This window comes from Tachysurus fulvidraco, chromosome 14 (genome assembly GCF_022655615.1).
Source record: "Tachysurus fulvidraco isolate hzauxx_2018 chromosome 14, HZAU_PFXX_2.0, whole genome shotgun sequence".
Taxonomy (NCBI): domain Eukaryota; kingdom Metazoa; phylum Chordata; class Actinopteri; order Siluriformes; family Bagridae; genus Tachysurus; species Tachysurus fulvidraco.
In genome coordinates this window covers 15469791-15483316 of record NC_062531.1, presented here as the reverse complement: position 1 = coordinate 15483316, position 13526 = coordinate 15469791, and the positions used below count along the sequence as shown (strand labels likewise).

The 13526-nt window shown below is 37.7% G+C and overlaps 1 protein-coding gene across 1 annotated transcript; it reads right to left on the bottom strand.

Annotated features, from left to right (window-relative positions):
- Positions 1–343: 343 nt before the first annotated feature.
- On the bottom strand, positions 344–3629 carry seta (SET nuclear proto-oncogene a). Its single transcript, XM_027166962.2, has 9 exons — positions 3510–3629; positions 3324–3404; positions 2316–2373; positions 2082–2224; positions 1838–1941; positions 1631–1744; positions 1362–1532; positions 1173–1268; positions 344–1033 (listed from the first exon to the last, which is right to left on the bottom strand). The coding sequence occupies exons 2-9, from the start codon at positions 3394–3396 to the stop codon at positions 1013–1015; spliced, it is 780 nt and encodes a 259-aa protein (XP_027022763.1). The 5' UTR covers positions 3397–3404; positions 3510–3629; the 3' UTR covers positions 344–1012.
- Between the last annotated feature and the right edge of the window lie 9897 nt (positions 3630–13526).

Genomic DNA, 13526 nt, shown 5'->3' with positions numbered 1-13526 from the left:
ATATCTAAATAAATGTTAGACTGCATTCCACTGCTGCCCATAAAAATCACCCCTGTATATGAATATATGCTGACACCAACATGCTATTAATTTCATGCTCATTCTACAGTATCATTAGAGCTGTTTACATTCTAGGCTGGGTATTATATTCAAGTTCAGTCAAAGATTGACAAGTGATGAAAGAAGAATCTGAGGCTTTAGACAAGACTGTTATGCAAGCATTCTGCCTCAAAACTTGACACCAAATTCTTTTAAAACCTGAGAAAGAAAAAACTTCACCTGAAGAAGTCTAACCCTTCCAAATAAATGTGATTGAGTTGAAAGCAGACAAAGTTCACAACTGTTTTCCCATATTTTTAAAGATTTTATTTTATCAAAATGTCATTTTAAATCCAATGAATGTCTGAAACAAGATAAAAAAAAAATCCAAATACCCATGTTTCCTCCCTCGCTGAGGGTCAGCCCTCATAAAATTACAAGCTCACAGAATGGAGAACAGTAAAGTTGTGATTTATGTCCATGAAACCACAAGCTAAAGGGAAAAACTCAATCATGAAGCAGTTCTAATGCCATGAGAAACAAAGCCATTAAGATAGATACTGGAAATACACATCACATAGCATGGCCTTTGTTCATTTAAACGCACTAACAGGATGAAGTATGCATATACACTTATATAAAAAAAAATACACCATTTGCAAGTGTACTTCAATGTGCTGCATATATTACAGTGTTTTGCCTTTTATTTAATCAAACTGTAGTTTAATCAAAATGTAGTTGGGAATTGAGATAATTGCCATAGTGGCAGTATTTTGCAGTCAGTTTATCATCTTCCTGGGTAGCATATTAACATGGCACAGTCAGAACAGAAGATGGAACTTTAAAAAAAAATAAAAAAAAGGGAAGAAAATGGAGTAAAAAAGATGAATATTTGCTCCCAAAAATCACCAAAAATTCAAATGGGTTGGGGCAGACAGGACCAGTGATTGATTATATTCAACTTTCTTACTCTTTACTCATCCTCTCCATCATCCTGAAATTGGAAAATGGCATATTCAAGTCCCCATCACACTACTGAAATCATTTTTTAATATTTATCCACTAATAATAATAATAACAATAACAATAATAGCAAATGAATAATAAATTAAGCATATTTAGCTGTAAATTACCTCTCCATCATCCTCTTCTCCCTCTTCATCTATGTCTTCTAGACCTTCCTCATCTTCATCTTCACCCTCTCCTTCCTCATCTTCCATATCTGGGACCTATAGGCAGGTCAGAACAACTTATGTAAGCTAGCCAGTGATGAGAATATTTTACTCATACTAAAAGGTGGAAACTAGATTAATTAGACTCACCAGGTAATACTGGAGGGGATTGGGCCATATGTCATCCTTTATGACCTCCCCCAACTCATCTGCTCCTGAATCAGAGTGATCAGTGAACCAGGTGAAAAAGCTCTCAGGCTCTTCATGTTGCCTCTTCTTGCCCATTTTACTTTGAGTTTGACTGGAACGAATTGTGAGGTCCTTCAAAGGACCACAAATTATGTTTCTTGAATAATCCACATACAGCATTTAAAAGAAAGTTATGTTAAAGGGTATTAATGAGTATCAATCATTCACACCTTTCCTGGTTTCCATTTGATCTCTGTTGACTTTGGAGTTGGGTCTCCACTTTCATTCAGGTGTATTTCTTTTGATAGGACTTTGTTTTCAAAATACATGTTTTCATCAAAGTACTACAAAACAGGTGTAAATATCAAACATAAGAATAATAAAGCAACAGAAAGATTCATTTAGTTAAAAAATATTCCGATGTGCTAGAAACTCACAAAATCTATTCTGTAGCCTGATTTGATGTCTTCAAATTCTGTTACCTCCACCCTGGTCAGATAGTGAAGTGCTTCTTCATCCTCCTCACCAAGGAGAGCAGAGACTAGGTGTAAACAGTGTAAATGTACATGTAAAACTGAAAGCTTAATATTGAAGAAGCCTTTCTTTTTGTTCCAAACAAACGGTCAAGATATTTAAGGTCATGTTGAAATTGTTTTATTCGGGTTGTTCTTTTCAGCTTACCTTGTGGGTGATTCACAAATGTAGTGACCCAAAAGTTGGGAATTTTAGCAATGAGTTCTGACCTCTTCTGAAAGAATGGCTGGCGGAGCTTGTTATATTTTTGCTCGACTTTGAGAATTTCCTCACTGGCCTGTTCATTCAATCTTTGGTGGAAAAAAAGTTTAATTCTGTTATTTGCCTTCATATAAATATAAGCATTTTGTTATATTTAATCAAATACAAAACTTAACCAACCTGTCAATTTCATTCTGTACTTCATCAATATGCTCAATAGCTTCCTGTTGCTCTTTTTCTGAAGATGCAGAAAACATCAGTGGTCAGACAAAAATACCTCTAATCTCATTTTACATTTTTATAAGAATAATGAGTTTCATTCAACACTAGCTTAACAAGTTGAGCGGAGTTTCTACCTTGAAATTCACGCAGATAGAGTACCCTTTCGTTTTAACTATGGGGACATTTTGAAGTGTTCTTTGCACCTGATGGATGTGATTTATTATGCAGTTCCTAAGCTACAAGTATGTTGTAGCAGCTAATTTTCTTGTCCAGGAGATGTTAGACGCCGCTTCCTGCTGCTCCGGCCGCGTGGTTTAAATGTTTAGAACCAGAGATATTTACCTGCCTGCTTCCTCTCTCGCGCAACATCACTGGATGGTTAGCAAACGTACAAGACTAACTTCTTTACACACAACTTCCATAAAACGAAGCTGCGATATTTTTGGATGTTTCATTATTAGCATCATTACCCTAAGCGTATAGCCAACATTTCAGGCTAGCTAACTGGTATATGCATCATGGCGGAGGTCGTTACCGTACGGCAATAAAGTAGCGTACTGCCTCAACGATTTATCTTGCACAAATTTCTAATTATGATACATAAATATATTGTTTCCTTCAACCAACACGTTTTTCGTTTAAAGTATATGGTGTGCATACCCATAATAAATAAAATTATTTGTATCTGACCATGTCTTGACAATTCGTTGCCGTAGCAATGGCGTTAGCCTATAGCCGCTACTTAACATGGCCTCCACTGCCGGCGCCTTACATTGCTTATGAGCACTCAACATCCAACCCCGCCGACGACCACAGCCAATCATAACCTCATGAAACTCGCAGTGAGGCACATAAAATTGGATATACTTTGCTGCCGCCCTTTTGGTAAACAGTTTGTCAAAGGGACTCAAAAACGTTAAAAGAGAAAGTGAAAATGGCGATGCTCACAAGGGCCTCGCTTCTTACCAGAGGTCTCGTCCGCTCCGTCGTGGTTCGAGTTCTGTTCTTTTTTACTCACTTTAGCTGGTTGGGCAGACATGTTCAACGCTTAGTAAAAAAAAAAAAACAGTGAAATTAAGGACTATTTTTTTAAACTTCGCAAAGGTGGGTAACCTTGCTGTGCACTGAAATTTGTCGCGCTCCTCAACTTACCGCGAGGAAACGCAAATAAACGCGCACGCGCGCTCCCAGTTGTACGACAAGCACAGCAACTACGCTCACGCGTTTCCCTTTCTGAAAGAGCGCGCCCTTGCGCTCACACTCACACTGAAATAAGAAAAATCCGCCACAATGAGAAGTAAGCCCACAAAACATACATGGTAATCATGTTTCAATGTCTGTGTCCTGGGTCGGCCCTCTACCATTTGGACATTATATTGTGAATTTAAAAGCAACAATTATAATTCAAAGGTTAATTTGAATTATAATTGTCACAAATTTGGTGGTTTTGTTGTTACTCTTCCTTTGTTATTATACTATTTTTAAACTGAACTAAAATGCCAAAACCAAATTGATTTATGATTTTAAAAACGCTATAGTCAACGTGTTAAATAAATGTTTATTTTTCCAAACAAAATGAAAAAAAAGATGTTGATATCTAGTGGCGTCAAAATGAGAATAAACAAAAGTAAATACTGTGGCGGTTTTGTGTACAAAAAGCCCATTTGGCTACTTCATCAGCTCTTCAATCAGTTTTAGGTTCCTTAAGCTCATCAGAGCAGCTAACTTTTGTATATGTTAAGCAGAATGCAGTGAAAATTCAGACAGGTTAGCTGGGAATAATATGTACGCTGTTTCAAAGAGTCAACAAACTGACTAGGATTGTAAGGGATTAGGGGAGTCACAAATTGATTTGATTTCACAAATGCTGGGGGATGGGGGGAGATGTGGTACATTTTACCAACCTGTAAAAAAGGTTAATTTGCACTGAGCTTGAATGATCTAGGTTACATCTTCCACCCAGAGGCAACTTGAGGCAGAAGATTATTTTTGGAGATTTCAGATTAAAGTTCCGGATGCACATCAGCCAACCTATCTCTAACTCTTCTATACTGTGATTGTGTGCCGTCTACTGGCTGCATGGGCAAAACATAAGGCAGTGGTGTCAGAGCAATGGGGGAGGGCAGTGATATTGCAGGACAGGCTTGAACAACTTTTCTCTGATTTTTCAAATTAACAAACCATTTATTTTAAAATTTCTGGTGTTCCATATCCCAAATTAGTTTCATTTCAAGCAAATACAGGGGTCTCCAACACCAACTTCTGAATAGTTCACCTAAAGATTTATAGAATAAAAAATCTATAAAATCAAATGAACTCAATAAACCTGTTTATATTTCATCCCACTCAAGTTTACAGTTGTCACACCCCTTTCCGGTGTGTTACCAAAACTGACTCCCCTGACAAATCATATTTCTCTGCACATTCACGCATATCACATAGTTTAATACAACCATTCATCAATTGATTTTACACACAAGTTGTCAGATTGGTCCGGGTGGAACTAAAATGCAGGATGCCATGCAAAGTTAAAGATAAGTAGTTTTAATATCGATAAAGGGAAACAAAACAGACTTTTGCCCAAATACACAGTGTGCACCAATCCACAAAGCAGAATGTGCAAAAACAAGAGTTCTGAATGGGAGGTGCAAAAACCAAGTTCATGCACACTGTAATCCACAAAGGAGGTGATGCAAAACAGAGATCATGCACACAAGTAATCCAAAGAACAGGAGATGCAAAACAGAGTTCAGTAATCCATAAAACAGAGTGTGCAACAGGGGCAGGAAATGGCAAGATGACTCACAGGGCAACAGTTGAAACTACTTCAATTTGTGCTTATAGCTTTAAGTTATATAATGCTTCTATACCTTTGACTCTTGCTCCTTGCCAGATGTTCTTTCAAGTCCACTTTGAATAAAGGATAAAGAAAACACATGACAGATCCATTCAACTTGGAAGCTGCTGGGGATTTGACAGATTTTAAAGCTACCAAACTGCCAGGCTGCTAGACTGCCATGTTGAATAAATATATCCTACTGCACAAGAATAGTAGTAAAGATGTTTTTGAGCCAGAGGAGCCATTGAACCTGGGCACCAAAACCACTGTACGTACAGTACTAGACCAATCACTATGCAACTCTGTGACCCTCATCTTGAGCATGGCCTGAAGTTCATACTGAGTTATTTTTTGTGTGTGTGTTTGGGCAAATGATAGCAGCTGTATAATTTTTTTATTATGGATTTACAGGATACCCTCTGGGGACCTGTAGAGAGTCTGAGGAGGAAGCTGTAATTCAGGTACCACACAAAGCATTGCACACTAGAAAAGGTTTTTATTTTAAACATTAACTGATTTACAACAAATATAAGTACTGTAAGTGTATGAACATGTCTAATTACACATGACTGCACACATTGGTTAATAAATTTTACTTAGGTAAAATGTAATTGTAAAATGTAACATATCCTATCAATGTCCTGGAACACTGTGGTATTTTTGTGGTTCAGATCTAGGTTTCAGTGGGAAAATTATGTTCATACAGTACCAGCATGAAAATGTTGAAATAAAAAAGTGTAATAGCAGACTCCCTCAACTAACACAGGCTGACTCAGGATCATATCTTTATACAAAATGCATGACTAACATGCTAGCCAATAATGTTATACAGAAAAACTAAAAAAGCAATTTTAACTAGTTAGAGGTAACCTTAATCTAAAAAAAATCTTCAAAAAAAGGTTCAGGGAATTTGTTACCTGATGCAGTGAGTAGCCTGGGCCATCTTTTAGTCACACCCACACCCTCCAGCTTGATCAGAGCAGAAAGAACTGAAAGTCTAGGAAGGCTGGTCAGCATGCCCAGCATGCCCATTGAAATCATTTAAATAAGACCTGACTGACAAAGTGAAGTGGACCAAAAGATCCTCAAAACCCACACATCATGCTGAGATCCAAAGAAATTCAGGAACAAATGAGAAAGAAAGTAATTGATAAAGCCATTTCTGAAGCTTTGGTACTCCAGCAAACTACAGTGAGAGCCATTATCTACAAATGGCAAAGACATGGAACAGTGGTGACTCTTACCAGAAGTGGCCAGCTGACCAAAATTACCCCAAGACCCCACAACAACCCCGAAAGAACTGCAGTCCTCACTTGCCTCAGTTAAGGTCAGTGTTCATAACCCCACTATAAGAAAGAGACTGGGCAAAAATGGTCTGCATGGCAGAGCTCCAAGACGAAAACTGCTGCTGAGTGAAAAGAAATTAAAAGAACGTGTCAGATTTGCAGGAAACATCTTGATGAGCCCCAAGACTTTTGAGAAAATACTCTGTGGACTGACAAAACAAAAGATCTTTTTGGAAGGTGTGTGTCCCATTACAACTGGCATAAAAGTAACACAGCAAAAAAAAAACATTTCAGAAAAAACATCTTACCAACAGTAATATATGGTGGTGGTAGTGTGATGGTCTGGGGCTGTTTTGCTGCTTCAGGACCTGGAAGACTTGCTGTGATTAATGGAACCATGAATTCTGCTGTCTACCAATAATTCCTGAAAGACAATGTGCAGCCATTTGTTCATGACCTCAAGCTGAAGCGAACTTGGTTTCTGCAGCAATGATCCAGAACACACCAGCAAGGATTTTGTTTTCCCTTAATAATAAAAACCTCAATTTAAAAACTGCATGTTGTGTTTACTTGTGTTATCTTTGATTAATATTTAAATATGTTTGATGATCTGAAACATTAAAGTGTGACAAACATGCGAAAAAATAAAAAATCAGGAAGGGGCCAACACTTTTTCACACCACTGTATATACATAATTGGTACATATATACCAATATACAACCAATCACAGTCTTCAGTAGAATCTGTCCTACATAGCAACTGGATCAGCCCCATCTATTATAAGAAGGGTTTTTTGTATTTTCCTTGCACAGAGATGCTCTGAGTCCTGAATCACTCATAAGATAAGATTCTTAGTGGTTTAGTGCATCTGGCAGATTTTTGGTTTGGCAGATGTGAATCTGTTTGCCTTCAAAGAGTCGTTCCACAATTGTACCAACCCATGTGGAGTTACATGTATGGATACCTGCTTAAAGTATTCACTTTCTCACATGGTCCCTCTGTTTCACATATAGGCCTTTCCCCCAGTAGGTCATTAGGGCCTCCTTACATAGGCATCCCTTGGTCTCTCATTTTCTGCATGTTGCCAGGTGTCTAAAGCCATTCTACAGACCATGCCTCCCTTCCTGGGAATTTTCTTGGTAGTCCTGGAGGAAGTGCTGGAAGCTCCCTTTGTGCCCATGGAGTCAGCCTCTTTGAGGTTTCTCCCTAAAGATGGCTCTGCTCTTAACCTTGGCCTTCAGGTTCTATAACTTGGACTTGGACCATACTCCAGGGTCCCAGGCCTTTCAGGGATAATTGATGTTTTGTTACTGGTTTGCTCATGCTCTTTCACTTGCTCTTTCACACAAGTAGTTAATGTGCTTGCAAAGCACATTCTAATTCTCTTGCATATTTATTAATGTGCTTGCAAAGCACATTCTTATTCTCTTGCATACTTCTTCTTCTTCTTCTTCTTCTTCTTCTTCTTCTTCTTCTTCTTCTTCTTCCGGACACTTTTTTCGGCACGTAACTTGTCCCGCAGCTTTTGTCCTAGACCCATAAATGAGGTGTCAAATCGACCGGCTCATTGAGGAGAGGTGTGCTATCTATTTTGTAAGCGATCAGAATTCCAGAATTCCCAGTATGGAAGTTCAAAGGGGTGTTTTTTCCCCATAGACTTGAATGGGGAATCTCTCTGTAGATGTGCTAACATCCAAAAGAGGGCAGCAGACACCAGTGAATCTGTCAGATCACACAACGTTGGAAGAAAAAGATCAAGAAGGAAGTACAGTTTTCGGTCAGAAACGCGTTTTGGATTAAAGCGTTTTGGATTAAAAGGCTTACATATTCCAGTTCCTTAGACTCTTGGGGATTTTTTTTACAAGCATTTGTTTTGGAAAATAAAGTGAGAGCCGAAAACAAAGGACGGACGTGGATTGTTGTTTACACATTTCGGCCAGAAACGCGTTTTGGATTAAAGCGTTTTGGATTAAAAGGCTTACATATTCCAGTTCCTTAGACTCTTGGGGATTTTTTACAAGCATTTGTTTTGGAAAATATTACCCCAGTGAAGAAAGGTAAGCGCCGCCTATTTCCGGTGACTATCAACTTGGATTAAATTAGTATGATGGCTATAAATCATATTATGCTTTGTGTGTGGGCTTAATAAAATCCCGAGAGTCTAAGCTTTCAAACAATATAAAATTAACTGTGTATTTAGAGGATTTAATGCTTAAAACTAGTGGTGGTTTGCCGTGGACGGCACTGCGGTCACATATGTTGTTGTTTCTGCCATTTGTATAACTTTTTGTTGTTTTCAACTATCAGTGTAGTTTTTATAATTTTTTATTTCAGTTTAAACTAATGTCCTTTTAAGAGCAGCAACGGCTCTTTTAAGAGCCACCCATTAATTCAAATTAAGCGCATTTTTTCTTTGTCTCCGCTCATTACATAATTATTTTTTAAACATATGACACGTATATCACAAAGAATGATACGAATGACTTTAATATAATAAAGCTTGGGTACTGGTAGATGCTCCATTCTTCACATTAGTGAATTAATACATAAAACCGCAAAGGCATGCTCGTGTTCCTGGATGGCCTAGTGGATAGCGAATCTGTTTAGCATGCAGAGATTCGGGGTTCGAATCCACCCTTGGACAGTGTTTTTTTTTTTCTAACACTTTATAATAAAGGTTCATTAGTTGACATTAGTTACCACATTAGTTAACATGAAATAATAATGAACTGCACTTCTACAGCATTTATTCATTTTGTTCATGTTAATTTCAACATTTACTAATACATCATTAACACCGTGTTAACATTACTTATTATACTGTGAACTAACATGAACAAAGAATAAACTTTATTTTAACAAAGATTACTAAATACAATAATTTATTGCTCATGGTTAGTAAATGTTAGTTAATACATTACATTTGAACTAATGATCCTTATTGTAACGTGATTATACTTTTTCCAAGTAAAATCACTGATTGATGGTTTAGTTCAAGATAAATTTAGCACAACATGGACATGTCATATATCAAAACACTCAGCACGATGAGGGGAACTGACGTCACGTGTAGCCCCGCCGCCAAAATTTGCGAAATAAAACATTTAGCACAACGTGGACATGTGCCATATCAAAACACTCAGCACGATGAGGGGAACTTGCCACGTGCAAGCACATTCACATTTTCTTTAGGAAATGTACCGTTCTAGTTATGTTTATTTTGCAGCCAATATGAAGGCTGTTTTTTTAATTAATATTTTAACATTTTTGTAATACAATTTGGTAATGAATCATTAAATATATATCATGATGTCCTATGCCTCATATCAGTAAAAACATCAGTAATATTTTAACAGTGAGATCACTGTAGTTCAAGTTCATGGCTTTTATTTTATGGTCTGCCTTGATGTCTCCCTTATGTTTGTGTGGTACTATCCACAGTAATTTCATGGTAACCTTAAGGTATTCATGTGAAGCCATCTTATTCCCCAAAAGACAACACATTGTGTGTTATAATTTATTGCTACAATTACAACTCATATCCCAATGCTCATTGAAGGCACTATGTCAATGCATCTTCGGGTTGAGATACAGTGTAATTATACACCACTTCCATTCTTCAACTACATCACCATGGCAACACAGTGCAAAATATCATTGTTCAATATCATTCCTGTTGTTGGCATGAATTTTTCTTCAGTGGGACCATGAAACCCATTTCGTTAGAACTTCCAAAGCCTATAAACATCATGGTGATGACAGCACCAATCCTATTATCTTTATTATCATAATGACCTTTAATTTTCAAGCATATTCCCCTTCTGCTTCGTGGGTTCCATTCGAGAACTTTGGTTTCCAAAATATGTTGTAGGCTGATTGTCTGAATGCCTAAATTGTTGGTATTGTGTTTTTGAAATTGTGGCCTGCAATGGTTTGGCAACCCATGCAGGGTGTTTTCTTGACTTCTGACCTGAGTCTGATGGCCTCAATAGGCTCCAATTTCCTGTTTCTAAGACCTATTAAACAACATATTAATAAAAACACTGATATTCCACAATTCACCACACACCATGAGTCCTAGTTTTGTGTCACAGAACCTATACCACACAAGTACATGCACTTAGAAGAATGTAATGTGTGTGAGATAAAGATATAGATAAAGAGACTAGGGCTAGGCGATAAATCGTTTTTATCGATTAACTCGAATGTATAGTTTACATTGATTTGTTTGAATGAAAATCGTTTTTTTCTTTTAACATCCGCTGATGCTCCCCTCTGGGCTCCCGTAGTTTCGAATGGGCTCAGCCCTCCCCCCGAGCGTTTGCCATAGAGATACACAAACAACATGGCAGCGAGCAGGGAAGAACTCGTTCCCAAGAAAGGCACAGTGTCATCTGTCATATGGAATTGGTTCTGTTTTGCGATGTCAGACACAGAACACACAACACCCCGCTGCAAAGTGTTTAGGTAGCAGTACGACTAATTTACTGCAGCACCTTAAACAGAGGCATGCTGTCGAGTGGGAGAGATTTTATGCCCTGCGAAATGAAAAAGACCGTGGCTGCACAAACACACCACCAAAAAACAACCTACCGTTTTAGAAACATTTACAAACTGTATCCAGTATGATAAGAAGGGGCCGATCATGGATGCAGTTAATTCCCGTTATACGCATCAACAAACATTATACTCTATGTTGTATATTGCGACTTAAGTAAAGTTGGCCACATATTCACAGATTTGAGACTCCTGAGTCAATAACTCCTGAGCTAAACACTCTTATTACACAAATAACACCTCTTTTTTATCGTAGTAATGTAGAGAGGTAGCTACAACCCAATTTTCCTCAAAATCACCTTTCCTCCGCATTGGACAAAATACAAAAGTCTGTACATACATAAGTGTGCGAACACCTAAGTGAAAGATTCCAAGGGACCGTCTGCAAAGTGCAAAACCCAAAAAGCGAATACTTTAAAACTTTTTTATATGAAAAATCATAATAATTATACAAAAAGACATTTCCCCCAAATAAGTGTTGTAATATAACTATCAGGACATCAGTGGTGTGTGAGCTGAATTTGGTGACAGTACAGTGTATTACAGTGAAGTTACAGACCACTTTTCGGGTTTTGGAATAAGCACACTTATGTATTACCCTTGGAATCTCTCAGGTGTACATAAATAAATATACAGGAATAATCGATTTAAATCTTAAATCGATTTTTTTGTTAAAAAATTGGGGATTTTTATTTCAGGCCATATCTCTTACAAGGATGGTGGAACTGGTGGGCTTTGAGTTTTGCAAACCTGACTTTGAGTTCCTGGATAAGATGACCATGGAGCAGTTCCTAGAGAACCTGAAGCTCAGGTATAAGAGGAGATGTACAATACCATCAGAATCTACCCTCTCTGACCTTGTCTCCAAAAATACCAACCCGAGCTGTCCCTCTGATGTGCTCCCTTATAATTCTGTTCATACTCTTTACTTCTAAAGAGAACCTCAACATTCTAATCTCTGCTACCTCCATCTCTGCCTCATGTGTTCTCCTCACTGCTACAGTCTCTAACTACTGTCTTGTATACCTTTCCTTTGATTCTTGCAGACACTCTTCTGTCACACAACACTCCTGACACTTTTCCCCACCCACTCCAACCCGCCTGCACTCGCCTCTTTACCTTTTTTCCTCACGGCCCATTGCAGTAGATGGTTGACCCCAAATATTTAAACTCCTGCACCTTCTTGACCTCAGTCCCCTTGTCTCTGCTTGTCCCTTTTTGTTTGCTATGATGATGGACAGGTTGACAGATGTAGTTAGATAGAAATGTCTGTGGACAATGATGAAAGGTGGAGGTCTGCTCTGGAAAGAAGAAGAATGAAGAAGTCAGTTGTAGTAAGACAGAATGCATGTGTATAAACAAGAAATAGGGAAGACTTGTCTTGAAGAAAACTTGATAGATCACATTAAAAAACAATATGTTCATTAAAAATGATAAAAGGGCAAAAAAGTGATAATTTGTAATAAAATGTGTTTATGAAAGCCTCAATGCTGAAGGCCTTCAGGTAAGCATTTTTATAATTCATGTTATAAAAGGTATAAAAATGAATTTGTGTGGAATGATCATTTTCATCAAATGTGATGTAATAGCATGTGTTTTCAGTGTATCCCTACATGCATGCAAGGCTCTATGTAAGTTTTTAGGTTCTGAAAATGAGTTTCCGAATGTCTCAGGAAAGGCCTTCAGGAAAGCATTTTTTCATGCAACCTTATATTTGCACACATCTGACATGATGTTTAAAGGGGTTTTTCACCTTGTGTCGATGTAAAATGATAGGACACCTCCGAAAAGAGCTTTTTACAGGAATTCATGGAAAAATAATATAAAATGTAATAGTTCACATTACAAACCAACATGTTGATTAAAAATAATTAAAGGTCAAAAAGTGATAATTTGTGAGTGGAAGGATCATTTTCATCAGATGTAACAGTGTGTGTTCTCAGCAAATCCCTACATTCAGGGCCAGACTGGCCATCTGGAGTACCGGGACATTTACCGGTGGCCTGGCAGTTGTTCTGGCCTGCCTGCTGTGTAGTCAGCTCAGCTTGACAAGTAATAGGCTGATGAACGATTGATGAACCTCTAAAAATTTAAGAACCAATCTCTACAACATGACCCAATGTCAGCAACAGACTGCCTCTTTGGCTATGACAATCGAGCAAATAATGTGGAGTGCAAATGCAAAGTAAAAAAAAAAGAAAAGCACTATCCACAGATGCAGCTAGATTCTGCAAAATCACAGAAATATTCACCAGTAAGGGACCAGGTTGCTAAAAATTATTTGTACAAGCAGGCATCTACAACATGGCAAGTTACGAATAATAACGAAATAAGATTTAAAAATGTATATTGCAACTAGAAACTGTTCTAGAGTTGGGCATATATGAATTTAATTAATAAATATATGAGCACTGGCATTTAAGGTGCCAGCCTGGTGTTCTGAAAGTGTCTGGCAATTAATTCCTGGTGTTTTTGTGCAAACCACA